Source organism: Prenolepis imparis, unplaced genomic scaffold (assembly GCF_030444845.1).
Source record: "Prenolepis imparis isolate NDT839.2.m4 unplaced genomic scaffold, iyPreImpa1.0 SCAF_2, whole genome shotgun sequence".
Lineage (NCBI taxonomy): Eukaryota > Metazoa > Arthropoda > Insecta > Hymenoptera > Formicidae > Prenolepis > Prenolepis imparis.
In genome coordinates, this window is record NW_028141160.1 from 19,317,009 (window position 1) to 19,336,323 (window position 19,315).

General features: G+C 36.5%; 1 protein-coding gene across 4 annotated transcripts in view; it reads left to right on the plus strand.

The window, feature by feature from the left end:
- LOC145932556 (uncharacterized) overlaps nucleotides 1-19,315 on the plus strand; it is a 32,760-nt gene that overhangs the window by 8,286 nt on the left and 5,159 nt on the right. For 2 of the 4 annotated variants that reach the window (XM_083031566.1, XM_083031567.1), the window contains exons 6-7: nucleotides 15,079-15,261; nucleotides 18,863-19,170. In XM_083031566.1, the coding sequence (XP_082887692.1) occupies nucleotides 15,079-15,261; nucleotides 18,863-19,170 (491 nt within the window). Of the gene's footprint in view, nucleotides 1-4,788; nucleotides 4,970-15,078; nucleotides 15,262-18,862; nucleotides 19,171-19,315 lie in introns of those variants that run through there. The other 2 variants (XM_083031569.1, XM_083031568.1) reach the window with 2 other exon arrangements.

The window sequence follows — 19,315 nt, forward strand, 5'->3', positions numbered from 1 at the left end:
CGTAAATTTCGAAGCTATATACTCATTATTGTATCGAATCACAACAATCTGTATATTGTTGGAGAAAATTTGAATTGTTCTGCTCCGATTTAATATATGTGTAGGTGCGCGCATAGTGCTCGTCATCGTTTCCTTTACACCTGACGTTGCAGGTGTCCTTTATGTATTTGCAACGGGCTTGTAACGGCATTTAATACGACTGATGAATTGATTGAAGTGGTGATATATAGGAAAAAAAGCTGCATTTCTTTTATATGCGAGAATTATAAATATTTCGTTTCAGATTTGATTAATTAATCTCCCTTTATTTAGTGCTGTACCGTTAAATAAATCAACGTCATTTTTGGAGCACATTCGTAAGATATACTCTATATACATGTTCGTCCGTCTCTCATCATTTATACAGTGGGTTTTAATATTTCAAGTGTTATTGTCGAACGCGACTCATCGATCGATGACTCGTCGTTCGAACGTGGGGTTCGTTTCTCTTCTCCAGGAACGGAGTCTTATTAGTCGCGTTTTTTAAATTTCGACTCGTATATATGGATTATTAACCTTGAGCCCCGTACTTTCCTCGCGTCCTACTGCGATCACGATTATGGCGAGAACGAGTCATCCAAGTTCGACTTCGTATATATACGCGACACCGTATCGGCATTTCGCGGAGGCGAACCGGAGTCTCGCGTTTTCGCTTCAAATTCGAATACACCAAGGCGATCGAGTAGTTTAGCATCGAATTACTACGTCGCGCGTTTTCCCTGACAATTCTGCAACTATATTATTGATCAGTAAATGTAGTCACGTGTGCCGATGCCGCCGGTTTTTCTTATAGTCCGCGGCGTTTCTAATATCGCGTAGCTGACCCTCATTTCTCGCGCAATCATCTTAAAGTGAAAATTCGAAATTGTTTCCCACAGATATATCTCTATCAAGATAACGATATAGTTCAACTACGACATTTGTGTATTTTTTTTAGCTACAATTTTTCGTTTCGAGAATGATATATTTTTTTTAATATCTTGTACAAATGTCAGTAAAGATTTTTTACTCCGAGCGCGCTTTAAAATCACGCTCAGAGGCATAAAGCATTTAAGGTGATCGATGCATCACTCGGAAAAAAAAAAAAAAAAAAAAAAAAAAAAAAAAAAAAAAAGTACTCTTGATAAGATAGGATCGTGCGCGTTCTAATCGATGCACTTCCCGCGATGAGATGGGTCATTATCCTTTCTTGTCTGCATCTCTCCGCCGACAAAATACCTCCGGCGATGTCGGAGTGCCGGGTTTAATGATTGCGCCACTTCAGTCACTAAACTGTCAGTCGTGCCATTAGGGCGTTGTTGTTGTTTGATGTATGTCGATTAATGTAGTTGTGCATGCGTGTATATATTCGAGTATATATGCGCAAACCGTTACGTGTCTCTTGTGCGTGAAAAAAAAAGAACAATATGTCGAGACGCGCGCACGCATAACCCATTTATTCGTACTTTCTGCGTACTTAGAGTCTCCATTCAGATATCGTCGTGAATTAGTTTTCGACTCGATTTGCTGGAAATGTCACTTTCAGAAATTAAAAATTATTTAATTTGTACAGAGAGCGAATAATACTAACGCCGACATTAATTTATAAACGTGTGCGACGATGTATTGTTTAAATTTTTATCAAAATATAAAAAGGATAAGGATTGAACTTTTTTTTTATTGAATAATATCGTCCGATTTTATTCGACACATTCTATGGCTCGTTGATATCGTCTGGCAGATCGTGAGATTACAGAGAGATAGTTTGATCAATGACGTACGACTTTTAATAAAGTAACGGTAGTGTCCGAGAGCCTGAGGCTCGCACATATTATTCGCTACGTAACACGTTATAAATATACCGTACGGATTTCAATAAACTTTGTAAAAATTTAATTTTTATTGTTATAATAAATTACAATTTTTAACGAATATCACAACATACAAATATAAAAAATATTGTAACTGTAAAAAGATAATGTTTCAGTTAGAAAAATTGTACAATAGGTTTTTTTTTATTTCTCTAAATATTTTTTCTTGATGAATTACATACGCGCGATATAATGTTAAATAAAATATTTAAATATGTACAAAATTTGATAAATTAAAAATACAATACTTTTTTAGGCAGGCATTATCGCTTTCTAAAAAGAGGCATGTTAAATCGATTCTCGAAAGTCTCGAAGTGTTGTTGCCTCTTTTTCGCGATGCTGATTAACTGTTTACTGTTTTGATACGCGTTGTGCGTTATATTCATAGCATCGAGAGACTGTCATCGCGAGGGTTAGCAGTTTGACAGTTAGTCCAAATTAAATAAAATAAAATAATAATATTAAATAATGTGTGTTATAATATTTAAAACATATTATTATTTGATTTAATTTTATTTTGGACTAACTGTTAAACTGCTAAACCCTCGCGACAGTCTCTCGGTACTGAATATAACGCATTGCACAACGCGTATCGAGACAGTTAATCAGCATCACGGAAAAGAGGCAACAATACTTGCGAGAATCGATTTAACATGTCTTTTTTAGAAAGAAAGAAAAAAAAAAAAAAAAAAAAAAAAAAGAGAAAAGACTAGAACAATCCAAGCGCGTGCTACGTGTGCACTATTCTTTAATTTTATATTAAAAAGAATATTAAAAAAAAATTATATAAAGTTTATTTAATAAGACAATTTCTATTAAGCTCTTATATGCCCATCTATATATATATAAAGTTTATTTAAACTCGATTAATATTTTTTGACAGTAATCAGCTGATCAACTGTCAAAAATAATAAACGTATAACGTCTCATATTATCTGAATTAAATAATTCGATCGATAATCAATAATCGTATAATCATTCAATTCTTATAGTACAATAGAAAATCATTGCAGGACAGATTAATTATAATTTATAATTCGCGTGACACGTTTCACGATATAACGATGACATCCCAAATTTTCTGATCTAAATAGTCGCGCAAAATCATTGAGAAATAGCCAGTATAGCTCAATTCTCTATTCAATGAAAGAAGAGAGAGATTCATTGACTCGCGAAACATCTCGTCCTTTTCTATTCCTTTTCGCGTCCTTTTCTTTCGAAACGAATCTCGTGTCCTTCTCTATTTCTCATCTCATCCTTCTCGCGTTATCTCCAATTCCCTCACGCTCGAGTGAGCACGGCTCGGAAACTCGAAACGCGCATCCGAAACTCGATACGCAGATAAAAACTGAGGCAAAAAATATATTTTTCGACGACCTTCAATTGTTTCGGTGTCGCGCGTCACTAAATAAGGTATAAACAAAATCGTCGCGTGCATACTAGCTAAAACCGAGTTTCTTATCGCGCATAACTACGTGATTCATGTGTCTCCATTCGCTCACACAAACTTTTTCTTTCATATCTTTTAGTCACCTATTCTCGCAATTGCATTCGTTAGTGTAGTTTCGAACGTTCTTTACGAAAATCAGTTTATTCAAGGCGCGCTTAGACGATTTCTGAATTATCACAGTTTCTCGTATTATTCTTAAATATCAGAATGATGAATCTTAATGAATGTTCAATATACTTACTGAAAAAATCAATCAGTTTGTTCAAAATAAAATAAAATAAAATAATATGTTTTAAATGATATGTTATAAACTCTAAATTAATATTTTGACAGTTATCAGCTGATTTCTGTCCAAAAATATTAATTGAGGATAAGGTATTATAACACATTATTTACAACATATTATTTTTGAAATTTTTCTATTATATTATTATTTGTAAATTTAATTAGCAAATTAATGCTTTATTAATATTTTTTTAACAGAAATCAGCTGATTAAAGCGTCAATTTGCTAATTAAATTTTAAAATAATAATATGTCATAGAAATTAAAATAATAATGTTTTAAATAACATGTGTTAAAATACTTTAAACTCGATTAATATTATTGACAGTTATCAGCTGATTTCTGTCAAAAAATATTAATCGAGGATGAAGTATGATAACACATAGTATTTACAACATATTACTATTTTAATTTTTATAACATATTATTTTAAAATTGAATTAGCAAATTAACATTTTAATCAGCCGATTTCTGTCAAAAAATATTAATCGCGAGTTCGAACAAACTTTATATTATTTTTTTTTAATATTCTTTTTAATATAAAATTAAAGAATAAAATTAAAGAAGCATAGCGCACGCTTATGTTGTTCTAGTTATTGATAAAATAAAATTCGAAAATGATTGTGATATAGAGATATCATTTATACAGTGATACAAAAAGGCTCTGAATATTTCAACATAAATAATAATAAAATAGGGGTTGATAATAGCCAAGCGTAAGATAAAGATATAAATAATAAACTTTCCAATGAATCTTAGGCGCTATTTATTGACTTAAAATTAAACGTTCGATCCCCGGAGTGGGGGACCGAAACAATGGTTCTGAGTTGTGAAATATTCAGCAAATATAGTCACTGAGTCATCTCATCGCTTCATAAAGATTATATAATAAAAAATACACAAAAGAGTACAGTTGCGCAATATTTTTTATTTTGGTTTCATCGATGTGCTTGTTACGTTATTTAATTTTCTATTAATGACATATGACCATTTTTCATACATAACTGTATTTTAGATTAGATACGTCAGATCAGACACGTCAACGCGTATTATATAGATGATTATCGATATAAATCGCGGCGATACGCAACGTAAATCAAAAATGTGTCGGGTGCACTTCCTCTTCTCCTCTTGGACGAGTGTGATGGCATCGTAACGGCTCATCGCAACGTTCGATTCGCTTATGGCATCGTCCATCAGTAGAGTGCGACGTGCTTTCGAGTGCAGTTGTGTATGCGCGTCGTCAAGAGATTCCGGGTGGTCGAATCTCTCACACGCGTGCGGTTCTCATTGTGTCGTTATAAGAGTGACTCTCTCGACTTTGCCTCCCGGTATGGTGCATCGAGGTAACGACGTTCTTAAACTGATATTAATTGGCGGTGATTAGGACGGAGAGAGTAAAGCGATCGGTAATCATCGCGAACGACAGATACAGGACGTGTACGTACGTCGAGAATATATGAGAATTTTTCGTTCATTTATTTCTTCTCTCTTGCAGTTTAATGTGCAAATTAATTTAATATTATATTTTTTATACCATTTCCACGATCTTTTAAATTCAAAATTTATTTTTTTTTTAATGTTAATTTCAATTGACAATATAATATTATTATAATTTCGACTTGAAAATGAGGACAGTTTTAATGCATTTCTTCATATAAATTGCCAAGTTTCATTTCATTACTCCAATCCGTCGCGGAATGATGTGACTTTCATATGATGCAGAGCGCGATAAAATGCAATGTCCTCGGTATGACAGCTTCTACGTTGCAACTAGATGATTGCCGCATAATTTCTCAGCCGCTATAATATACCGCACTATCGTGTGTGAAGATTAAAGCGAAGCAGGAAACCACACAATCATGCGCGATATCGCGGTTTGGTATCACGCATCATTTGACGGCCGCTTCAAATCGGTTGTGACAGATGTAATTGAGATTTGATTTTTCGTCGGTGCACACTCTTTCTTAATCACGCGAATCTGTCGTTTTTAAATCACGCTGATCACGCTCTTTCTCCAATCCGTAAAAACCTAATTCAATCACGTTTACGAACTAAATCGTTGATCATAATTAGACTTTTATGTTCCGTGTCCGGATTAAGGATCGTTTTACTACTATCGAATGTAAATAAAATTAGAGATCGCAATTTTGAGATTGATTAGTATCGTCACGACGTGGCTAAAGAAAAATACAAGTTCGTGATTCCTAGCACTAGACTAGATGATTCATGATTGGTCACAGGTACCGATCGAATTAAGTTACAAATATACTAATGCAACCTTGTTACGAACTAGGATGTCAAAACAATGCGGATAATTCGCGCAGCCTCATTAAAGAACAATTTAAGCGTGTTCGAGGCGCGTTTATTTTACGAGCGTGGTTGAAAATGAGGATATTTTTACCCCTCGACCTGCGCTAAATTCGACCCGTGTCACGCCTTCGTCGTCGGGTATTGTTGTCTGCATTGTCCCCGCGATCGTTACAGTTTGCGGCGCCTTATTCGCGGAATGCCGTTTTTTTTACCCGGTACGTAATTACAATAGGTATTACACGTCGACCGGCGCGAAATTACCGTACGGAACCAACCATTCTTTGTTGCCCGTTTTACACGAAACACCGTACAGTACATCGTACCGGTTTTCTCTGCTGCCGATCGATAAACAGGAATAAAGAACCGTACGATACTCAACTTCGTTTCTCCGGAGTAAAAGCCTCGAACAAAATTTCGCGCATCCGGAGATTTTTTTTAATGTTTACATTTACAGAGCAGAAAAAATAATACTGCAATAACCTGGAGAGGATTTATTTATATAGAAATTTTTGTAAACATTTTTTTATATAGACATTTTCTGTAGTGTATGTACATAGGTATAACGTACTGAAGAAAAATTCTTCTCAGAGAATATCGCGTTTATGGTGCCTTTATTATGTGTAACTAATCGCACTAATACGGGATATAATACGGTCTTAAAAGCAGCCACAATAGCTCGTAAAACCTGTACTTATTTATTGTGTAACTATGACGATGCCATTAACCGCATCGAGGATTACCCCGGTGACCCTGTTTGCGTTTATTTTCTACCAGCATTCACATTGTAATAATCGCGTCGACATCGCGACATTGTTCCAGGGAGGGAGCAAGTTTCCCGCTTCCTCTTTCCCCTTACTCGCCGCATGTAATGTAGCCGATTTTGTACGCGCTCGTCGCGCTAATATCTGGAACGTAACAGGTTCTTTTATGGTTGCCCCTACCCTATATATCGTAATCCGCCTCCTCGCATAATTTATCGCATTCGCGTAGGCGTGCGTGCGTGCGTGCAAGCTGCGAGACGCGCACAGGCAACCTGCATCCCGCGCTTTCCCTTTTTCGGAAATCCGGTTTCCCGCCCCGCTCTCAACGGAAAGATAGACCGCGCGAGTTGAGACACTCCCATAATTTTCCTTCCCTCTTGAATGTTTATCGCTTCAAAAGGAAAACGAACGTCAAACGGTTCCTCTTTCCCTTGCGATCGCTCGTCACGAAGCGAAGATCGCTTATGCAAATCGCACGGAAATATCGGACACAAATTGCGTGCTTGCGTTTCCTATGCATTTTGCATCTAAACGTCACGCACACGCTAAATTATGGATATACATATGGATATAATATATTTATGTATGTATATATTATATATATGTATATAATATATATATTATATATATATATATATATATATATATATATATATATTTATTTATATTATTTATATACATATTTATTTATTTGTTTCTTGTAGTATTAGGATACTAATTTAAACTACTATATAGAAATTTGTAAGCATGTAATATGGAGAGGGAACTATGTTCAATAATTCTATGTTATAAGTGTGTTATATATATATACGACTGACGTTCTTATTTACACGCTCATATCGTTCAATCCTTGATGTTTCCACGTTTCGATATATAGCAACACTATAATATGTTTATACGACTGCACACGGTAATCTGGCACAAAGCATCTATAGATCGACACAATTGCACGCAATTTCACGCGCTCTCATCTCTATTCCTACATCATATACATCTATCATATACATAAAAAAATTTCACGCGCGCCACTTTGATCGAAGATGTAGAGCGTAACATTGCATTTATTGATTTGCGTCACGCATGTGATCGTGACATTTCGTTGCACGCGTCATCGTGCACTGCTGCTGCCTCGATGAGGTATAATTTCCGTAGGATAAAAGAAATAGCCCGATGAATTTACGTCGCCTTTTAACCGTAGTCGTTTTCCATATAAATGCATCTCTAAATAAAGTGCGGGCGTTTCGCCGCGATTATTTGTCCCATTCTCGGCGAGACGTTTGCACGACAAACACCAGCCACGCCGCAAAAGCTTTCGACATCGCGAATAATTACTGATGCTCATTGTGAGTCAACGACGTTGGAATGTTTTCCCGTCAGCGTCATGCGCCTTGCTCATTCAATTCGGGGCTCATTTTGTTTCGTCGTATGAATAAAAGTGAAACGCGCTTGATTTTTTCTTTTTAATTCTCGTTCATACGTTATTTTTATCCGATAGATGAAGATGTTATCTGAAAATTAAATTTGTTGGCTCCTAAAAATGAGCACAACCTTGACACCGTTCGCACGTGCAAATCGGACGTCAGAATCGGAAAGACACGATGACCTTTGCTTAAATATACTTGGCCGACTCTTATACGCGGTGGCTTTCGTTTAAAATACAGAAGTCGAAATTATTCTTTATTGTCTCGTTAGTTTTACTAGCCCGGCAACCCACGCTCAATTTACCAAGAACGGCTGAGAGCATTCGTTAAAAAAAAATCCCGATTGTCTCAGAGCTGAATCATAATATGTCGTAAAATATCGCATACATAAAACATGAAATAATCTCGTACAAAAAAACACGATACGCATTCTTTCGATGATTGCAAGACGGAACCGTTTACACGCGTAACTAGTCACTATAGTATCCGCAAGAGCGGTCTCTTTAATTAAAACCATGTGAGAGATTAATGACGTGTAGTTGAAGCGTGATATACGATCTTGTATATATGTAAGCGTGACGTATGACGCGTCGTCGTATGTTAAATTTCGACTCTAACAGCTTCTCAGACGAGGCGAGGCTCCTGCAAGTGATTGTGGTCTTCAATGTAGATTTCGATCGAGGTTCTCTCTTTCACTACCCGATATGCAGTCTTCCATTACAACGTACCTCTTACTTCCTGCGGCAGTGTCGATATGGTATTGAGAGGATGTTTTCACGGGTGAATGGAATAATTAAACATTCGCTTTCGGATAATTTTTCACGTACATTTTTTTGCAGATATCAAATGAAACATAAAAAATTATAGTTTGCACAGAGGATACAAATTCTTTAAAAATATAATTATGAACATTGATAAAAATGTTTGCTATAATTTTTATATGAAAATCAAAATGATATTGATGAGTTATTTTATCTTTTAAATTTAAATAATTTTTATGTAATTTGAATATAAACTAATTTTTCCAATCGCAACTGAAAACATTTTCTCACCAATTGTTTGAATATTTATAATATTTTGATAGAAAGAAGAACTTCAAATTAACTAATTTTATGAATGGCTGTCGTTTTTATTTTCTACATTATTCAATTTATTATTCTCGTATAAGAGCGCTTTAACCGGAAAAACTGTTTACGTAGTTACTTCCGCGATGTTATTTATTATTTATTGAGGATGCAGCATTGCATATATTGGCATTACAACCTCAGAATTATAATTGCTGTCAGTGAATCGGTGAATTGACGTTTTTTTTTTCAGTGTCAGAAAGGTGCGCGTTTAATCCTTCTGACCTTCAGATCTTTAAAATACACAGCGATGTACGAGCGTGGCGAAAATTAGCAGTTAATTGTAAAAAGAAAATAATTCGAGAGGAAGATGGAAAAGCCTACTAAAGGGAGGACAGACACATCTTGATTTAGCTGGCACAATTTTTCTCAGACGATCGTCGCGACGTCCGTTCTCCCTCGTCCTTCCTCCCCGCGTCTCTCTTTTAGTTTGTACAAGAAGAGGGGCGACAGTGAGAGTATAGTTCAAATGTCACTCTGGTTTATTTTCGTTTATATATAGACGAGAGAGTTCACCCGGTGTCACTTACCTCTGAATACCGGCGACGCTCGCTCGACAATTTTCAGAAAGCGAGGAGGAATTCCTCTTTGGCGGGAATGCTGCACAAGTCTCGCGAATAAGTACAGCTGTACGCGAAAAATACGTGAATACACAGTATAGAGAGTAGAGAGAAATGTGACTTTCGAGATTTTACAATTAACATAAATATACATATATAGTCGAGACATAAAAATATATATTAAATCGATTTTGAGATCTTATTTTCTGTCAACTCTCACGTCGATCAATTTTGCGCACAATAATTCATTTGTGGGCGCGTATATTTTCTCTGTTACATGTTTCGGATAGGCAAACCGGAAAACGGTTTTAATACCGGTATTTGAACCGTCTTATAGCTGCGATAGTGGCTCTCTATTTTAGGCTAGTCTCCCCACGATTTACCGTTCATTTCGTAACTTAATATACCTCGCAAGTTCTCAACCGTGACGTCCAGATAGGATTCCCATGCGTGTTTCATCCGATACGTGATAACATAAATATACATAAATATTCATCTCTAATGTGCAGAATTTACGAGATTTAACTTTGAAGTTTGACAAAAATTTCTTTTATAATAACAACAATGTTTTAAATTACCGTTTTTCTGAGAGTGCAATTTTATAGCTTGTGATTATTATGAATTAAGTGAATAATATTAATTTTTATTTTACTCCATTTTCCATGAAGCGAGCTTAACCCATATTCGGAGGTAAATATTTTCCTCTTCTAAGGGCCAATTTCACCAACGTCGATTAACTTTGACCTCCAGTTAAATTATATCTTTGTCTCTTTTTAAGAACGTATTTGAAAAGAGACAAAGATATAGTTTACCCGAAGATTAAAGTTAACCGACGTTGGTGAAATTGGCCCAAAGTGCGTGAAACTTCATGTCAATGTACTTCGTGACTAGACGAGAAATCATGAGGCATTTTACATCCAGGTCACGCGTGACCTAGACGATGCAAAACAGCTGTTGTTGTTGTTTTTGATGGCAGCGCAGAAGCAATCGATTAATTAGTCTGTTCGAGTGACATTTACATCGCTCATCGATAACGCTTTGATTGTTAACGATCTAATCGCGCGTCTTCTAATTCTTATCCATTATTCATATAATCATTCGCATCAATAGCTGGCATTAGTGGTGTATTTTCGATGAATAAATACGCGAAACAAAAGGGGTGTGTGAAGTTGGCACCCCTATGTTATGCTATCATAGTTCTGTTAAGAGTTCTGAGTTATTTAGAACCATAGGAAGAGTGCTTGATAATTTTTAGAAATAGTTCCGGTTCCGGTCATTACGATAACGAAAATCAGTTTCAAAAAATATAGGGGTGCCAACTTCACATTTTTTTACACATCGAGCTCTAATAGTTTTGAGCAGAGTTTTAAGGTTCTTTTAAATAGTTATATATAGTTCCTGCGATTTTTTTTTAAAGAACTCTGCAATTTTTAGATAAAAAAACGTACCTTCAATATCGAAGATATTTCTAAAATATCAAGTTCTCGTGAAAAACGTTAGAGTTCGTGATTTTCTAAATGTTTCGTAAAAGTGTATTAATTTAAAAAAATCAATCTCTTCGAAACTATAATAGATAGAGCCATGCGGTTTTCACGTTTTTTCTTGTCTTAACGAGTACGATTCAGAACTCTAACGTCTTTCACCAGAACTTGATATTTTAAAAATATCTTCGATATTGAAAGTATGTTTTTTTTATCTCTATAAAACTTGCAAAACTCTTTCAAAAAATAATCAGGAACTATATAACTATTTAAAAGAACCTTAAAACTCTGCTCAAAAAACTATTGGAACTCGATGTGTAAAAAAATGTGAAGTTGGCACCCCTATTTTTTGAAACTGATTTTCGTTATCGTAATGACTGGAACTATTTCTAAAAATTATCAAGAACTCTTCCTATGGTTCTAAATAACTCAGAACTCTTAACAGAACTATGATAGCATAACATGGGGGTGCCAACTTCACACACCCCGAAACTAGAGGGATGATGCCTTCCAGGGACAGGTGCATTCAAGGAACGGACAGATCGGTATGCAAGATGCTTATGCAGTTTTCCTTTGTGAAAACGTGAGGCGCGAGAACACATGTTCTTTGTTGATTTGATATCTATATAGGAAAAGAGTTTATGCACAATGCGCGTACCTTGTTCCCTCGGGATTTATGTCCATTCGTTCAGTCGCGTAAATGACACATTTGTATCGCATATGGTCGCACTGTGTCGCATTTGGTCTCATTGAGTATAGAATCGCAGATAACATATCGAACTTGAGCTACAGTTATTCGTTCCGAGATAAGGTCACGTACACTTTTACTACGAACTCGTTAACAATTTTCTGAAGATATAACATTAGTCAGACTTTTAAGAGAGAATTTTTGAATTTTTTTTCTTCGATAATACTAAAGCGATTTATTCGAAAAAATTTTGCATTAATTTTTTAAATAAATTCTCAATTTTATATATTTCAGTATACATTTGAGGATATATTTAGGACATATGAGATTCTTTCTATGTAATTTTTCATTGGATTCGCACATGACAACTCTTTCAGCGGAGTGTTAGCGTCATGTTGCATTTGAATTCATAGCTGCGCTTTCTGCATTCCCAGACGGCAGCTTTTGTTTCACGCTAGTCATGCGTTCGATTAAATTTTATTTGTGTCCTTGATGTACTTTTTTTGCGAATTTTACAATGCTCCGTGGAATTATGATAAATTTCGCGTTAGCGATTTATGCAAATTTTTATGAAATATTATAATTGACAAATTATCGCTCTATTATGTTAGACATTTTATTAGGTTTACAATATATATGACTTATTATTAGTTGCTAGAAATTAATCGGCGCGGAATATGAAATTTTCATGAATTTTAATTCGTGAGTAAATTCTAATCGATCAGAAATCAACTCTTCACCGTTGCGAATTTTTATTTTTATCGGTAGTCTGCAGTTTTCGTGACCGAAGATCATTTGGCGGGTGTCGTGATGCCGCGATATAGCGGAGGTAAAAGAATCAGCTGATACGAGGTCGAGGAACCTTCGTTCGATAGCGCAGAAGTTTGTAATCGGCTGAAACCTACATTTTGGGTTGATGCGCCATGTATATAGCATAAATCTTCGGCAAGAGAAGACAAAATTGAATTCTCTCTCTTTTTTTCTCCCTGAAATCTTGCTTTGTAATCAAGTGTTTCTTTGCAACGAAAAGGGAGATTCGTAGATATTATAGAGTGAGATTCTTTGACTATTCCGGGTTGTTAGCGCTAGAGTCGTTGACATCTTGAGATGCTTTCGATGCTATCGGTGTAAACGAACCGGGAACCCTATCGTGACACAAACCACCGAACCCTTCCTTCGTCAACAACGTTCCGGATTCTGTCGGTTTCAATTACCGAGCCCGTAAATCTCTCCGGCAGCACTGAAATAGATTAATGATAGGGAAAGCTTTACAGGGATTATGTCCCAACATTTGGGAATACGAGAATTCTTCCGGGATGGAACGAAACATATTATACCCTTTCTCTGTTTTATTTCTATCTTATCTTAAATTTATTTAACCTTTACGTTGTGACATATATATATATATATATAAATTGGTTTTAAGAATAATTTACAACAGCTTTTAATATATTGATAAAATAAATTTTTAACTTTTTTTCATACATCTCTCTCGAGACTAGAGAAAATTAGATGAGATCTTTGTTTGAGCTTAAAAGTTTAATATTATAGTTAAATAATAAAATAACTATAACATGTACATTTCAATTTTTATATTACTGATTTAGCTCACGCGTTTTTCGAAAGCTTTTCCGCAGAAAATCTTGGCGTGTCTCTTGGGAATTTTTTTCCATCTCAAAGGCAAATAAATTATGTCAAATTACTAAAACACACAAAGCGTAATAGCTTCTTATACATAGTAATGCATACTTTGCGACAGCCACGGATTGAGGCCGTTTGAAAATAGACATCGAAGAAAGCAACCCTGGTGAAGAAAGAGAAACTATTACGCAGGCCATAAAAGCGCTTACGGATTAACGGTTCATAAAAGACCAGCTGACAGAAACCAAAAGGGATTATTAGCAACGATTTACACAAGATACTTATCTGCTCGCCTACACGCGAAATCGAAGGCAAGCTTTTCTTCTTCCGCGTGATACGTTATTCGATCGTTTCTAGAAAATTGCATCAACAAATTAACTTGTGCGTGTAATTCATTTTTATCATATTATTTTCATATAATTTTAGCAAAGAGGGTAGAAAAGAAAAGAAATAATTCTCATCTTCGATCATTTTCGGCTTAATATACGGATAGCTATACGTATTCGGAAAATGATTTCTACTTGTAACTTGCAATAAAAACGCGTCAAATTTTTTTACGTCTCAAGAATCTGTTAAATTTCGTCACAATCGAGGGGAGTGACGATTTGTGAGGATTGCTCGCGAGTTATGCGTCGATGCGATCGTCTTTGGGGAGCGCACTCTTCTCTCTGTGGCGTACGCGCGTGCCGGGCACGTGTACACACGCCGACTTCCCGCTCGCGATCCTCTTTAAATTCATGCACCCTTCCACGTTCGTTCACGCGTTAATGCCCGCGCAAAGGGAGTAAGACATAGAAGCAGAAGAAGAAGGAAAAAACAACGCGCGGGGAGAAAGCGGCACCGTGTGCCATCGTGGTTTTTTGAGTGTTCCAAAAATACTCTCGGCTCGAGAAAAGATAAAGAGACCAGCTGGAAAGACGGGAGATTTGGAGAGACTGGGTGAAAGAGAGAATCGCGGTACAGAGAGAGACGAGATTGGGAGGATGCCAGTCTTCGGCAACTAGTCATCCTAGAAACGTGCTCGCGAGTACCACAGCGACAAAAGGCGACGCGAAAAAGAGAGAAATCACAATTGCCGGGTGATCGCAAAAAAGAATAATAAATAAATCGGTGGCGATCGGTGAAACTGCGTTATATGTATATACACGGATATACATCCTCTCCACTTATGTGAAATTAATTGACAATAAGATGAACTGTGATGTGTTTATAAATGCGTAATTACGAAATATTATAATAATAATTTAATTAGGAATAAAAATTTCGCAATTCTTATTAATTTAGAGACGGAGAGAGAGAGAGAGAAAGAAAAGATTATATGTAAATAATATAACCCGCACACTACTATATATAGAACGCACAATAATGCTTGCGGAATCGTATTTTAACGACGCTTATATCACCGTTTCGAAATACAAGCAGGAAAAATAATACGCGTGCAATACCATCCCCTTTGACATTCGCAGATCATCTTACGATCGATATATCGGCCCACGATCGCACGCCGTCGATGCGCATCGAGCGCAATCCGAAGTGACGCGTTCGCGGCTAAGGATGCCTTTAAAAATCGAGAGCGGTACCTACACAGTGAATCCGGTAACGAAAAAGAATGTCTCCAAGTTCCTCCTCTGGAAACATTGGCGGCGAAGGTAGGCTGAGAGAAAGAAAGAGGGAGAAAGAAAGACAAACGTAAAGGATTGAAAAATCTTGGAATTTTTTAAGAGTGTAGGGATGTTCTGACGACAATATTATGTGTGTTATACTTGCATGTTTTTTTTTGTTATGGAGAATAACACGGATTTATAATATTTGTTCTCACAGAGAATGGATAATTTTAATACATGATTAATAATTAATGTATGTCGTTGGCGATTAATCTATTAATAATAATAATTAACGTCCCATTATATATATAACACTTTGAGGCACAATGTGTTTGTTGCGTCCTAAATGTTTATGGTGAACAATTAGAACGTGATTAGAGTCGAGATTCATTAACGGCATAATGTACGACGATGCATTTACGATATGCCACACACATCGAAGCTATCATTTCTATATGATGTACGGATAAGATGATGCATTCGAGATTGAAGACAAGCGAATAATTAATAGATTCGACACATTGATGATGATCTATTCGAATATTTGCGCGGTCAGCATCACCTTATGGAGAAATGTCGTTATGTACGCGCGCGTATACATATATAATAACACTTTGACATTTTCTCCGTCGATTAATTCTCGCTCGTACGTGCGTCCGCGCATACACACGCTCATCACCATCATCATCATCATCGTCATCGACGATCGAGCATGATTCGTTCACCTTGCACACCTTAGTTTTGCTTGGCCGCACGCCTGTACATCCGTGATGCACCTTAAACCGTTAACTTGCAATTATGTCAGCGCCGATTTCCGCATCGTAAACAACATTGTACAACATTGGACAATTTACCTACCTACCTACCTATCTATTCACGCGACTCGTTTCTTCAATCCGCGTTACGAACGTCGTGTATATTACATGCACATGAATGCAATTTTGGAGTCTGATGCATTTTTCTGACCGAGGAGCTGCATCGATGCATTGTAATGCAAAAAATTTATTACAATAAAGTATTTGTAGTTTCGTTTACTACAATTTGTAATACATAATTAGTAGAATGTTTATATAAAAATATTTCGTCGCGATTAATTCTAGATTTGGAGCATCTCGTATATTATAATTCCAATAAATACTTAAAATTAATCGAAACATGTAACGATTTGAAAAACGAGTCGCCATGTTTTATACTGTGTGATTTCTTCGAAAAGAGTCCCTCTGTGTTCCTGTGTGTACGTTACACTTACATACACTGTCGTCGTGATTACATGAGCGAGTAAACGTGCGACAATCGTCAATTCGGGCGATGTGTTTTTAATGTGTAACATGTTGAAGAGCTGTCGCGCGAGTTTAGTCGCCGATGTGAGAGCGATTTTAACTGCATGCAGTTTGATGGCACTCATTCGATGCGCACCCGCTTGTGCTGATCTATGTACGTGAGGTTTATTCCTTTTAGCCACACTTTTGTGCGATATTGAACTGCTTTTCCTTTATGTTGGTATATTTATTATCTAATACATGTCCTACTTTAAAAAGTAAAAAAAGTGTGCAGTTAAAATGAACGAACCTGTAGTTGATATCCCCGTTCGATTCGCGGCGAATGACCGATGCCTTTCGCACGATTAGAGCGTGCAATTAACACCGGCGTCGATTTGCCGACAATTTCATTCGCGCGCCGGAACTATTTGCACGAGTCTCTCGTGAGCGAGTTATTAGCGATAAATCAATTATCGGAAGCTGGTGCCACTCTGCGATAAGGTCTCCGAGATCCACATCTGGTTACACAAATATAGCTCTCTTTTAAATATTTCTTTATTTTGATTAAAAATAATGATTATTGGATTTGGTATTTCAGCCATCTGTATCTGCTCATCTTCACAAAATGTGCTTAAAATGACTATCTTGCATTTGAATATTAAGCATTTTAACATTGATCTTTTAATTCTCTCGAATTTTCCAAGTATTCTTTGGATTTGCTGCTTTATGTGTTCAATGGCAGAATATTTCAATATTGTTAATAAATATTTTATAGATAATGGATTTAAGATGACTTTACAAATAAAAGTCCAAGTAAAAATGTTGACAGGCATACATTCCAATAGAGGAGGATCATTTTTAGCACGTCTTGTGAAAGTAGAAATATACATAGATTAGCTAAAATAAAATTCGCTATAATTCGAAAGCAAGATCAAAAATCGAACATATGTTTAAATAAACTTTTTTGTTTTTAAATTAATTCTAAAATAGATATCAAATATTACAATATATCTTATATAATGTTACTTTGTTTTTTTTTTGTAATTATTTAACTTGAAAATATGATAATAGCTATGTTGAGATAAAGAAAAGTTAATGAAATGCGGAGATTTCGTGCAATACAACAGAAAAAAGAAAAAATATAGCATTGATGCGAGTTGCGTGTGTCGCGGCAATAAAAACTGCTTATTTATTCATTGTCTTGATTATGCAGAAAAATAAAGTCATGGCGAAGTTAATGAGATTGTCTGCACATAACATATGATGTTTGCCTTCATTAAGTTCACAAATCTGGTTTTTATTGCGCTGTGCAACTTTCCACTCGGTTTTCTCCATTGCTATGGAACATTAAAGCGTCCGAGTTTTCGTCCGACAGTGCTATATCGATATATCGCTAATTACTCTCATTACATTGGTAAAGAGACGGAATATACGGTTCGTTAATATTACGCAAAAAATGCGCCGAAAGAATTTCAAGGAAATCTCGTCGAAATTGAACTTCTCTCTTGCTTTATCGGGCGACACTGTTGTAAAATCTATTTTTGTCGTCCGCGAGATTCTTCTGCATCAATGTTATGTTGTCGAGTCTCTCCGCAACATCCAGCTGTGTAATATTATATACATGCAAAATACGCCGGTCCATCGAGAAACCGGTAATCTATCGGACTTATTCGAGTGGCGCCAGCAGCCCCTGTCCCCATAATGTTCTCGAGCTCTCTCGGTGATACACGATAAGAAAGAAAGCAATATCAGAGACCCGTTTATCAGTTTACCGTACGAATGTCACGTGCAAAAAGCAGTCGCAATGATTACCGGTAAATGCTAATTCGTGCCGCTTTCTCGTGCTTCGAGGTAATGTGACATTCAAAAAGGAAATGCGGAGAAATGCAACTCGTTTCGTTGGATCTCTTCTGCGGTAACTTAAAGTCCCATTCCAGGTCTTTTTTTGTGATTTTTTTTTCAATTTTACTATAAATTTCTAAACTTCTTCAACGTCAAATAATCAATATTTTAGATTCATTGAAGGAAAGGTCGTAAATTGATTTTTTCTATTGATTCTCTCTATACGATATTCAAAGCCAGCTTTTGAAGACAAATGTTAAATATTTTAATCACGAATTAAAATTCCACAAAAATTGATTTAATATTAAAGAATAACATTTTGTTACCTATTTTGATCTTTCTTCGAGATTTTCTAAAGAAAACATCAGTTTTTAATCAGGAATATCGCGATATAAATATATAATAACGGTATATTTACAATCTACATGTATGTATATACATACAAATATCGTAAGCCGGTGTCGAGCTCGAGAACACACTCCGTGACATACGCACACACATACACACGCGTGACAGCATACGGGATGAGAATCGGACCTGTGCAGTGTGCACGAGGATCGCGTGAACGAGGAAAGGCGAGCGAGCGGGGGTGGCGAGGTGGCGGGCCTGGAGGACGTTGACGACTCCTGCGTCGCGACGGTGACGTCTTCGGTACCCGGGGCCGGTGGCATCCGCTCACATCGACGCACCAGACCGCTTTCTCTGGCCGTGCAACCCCTCAACTACCATCGCTTGGACCCGGACTCGAGACCATCGGCGGCGATCGGCGCCCGGCATCGCGCCAACATGACCAGCCAGGAGAGCATCGGGAGTTGCAGCCTGGACGTCGACCGCTCCGCGTCCGACCGATCAGGTTGGCTATCCACGCATTGAGAGACACCGTTCGTTTCCGCGATTGCGAGACGCGTTACTTGATAAGAGATCGTTACGCTGTTATCGTGAGGAAATTCCGTGGCTAAATTATTTTATCGAATTGAATTATGATTATTAATTAAAAT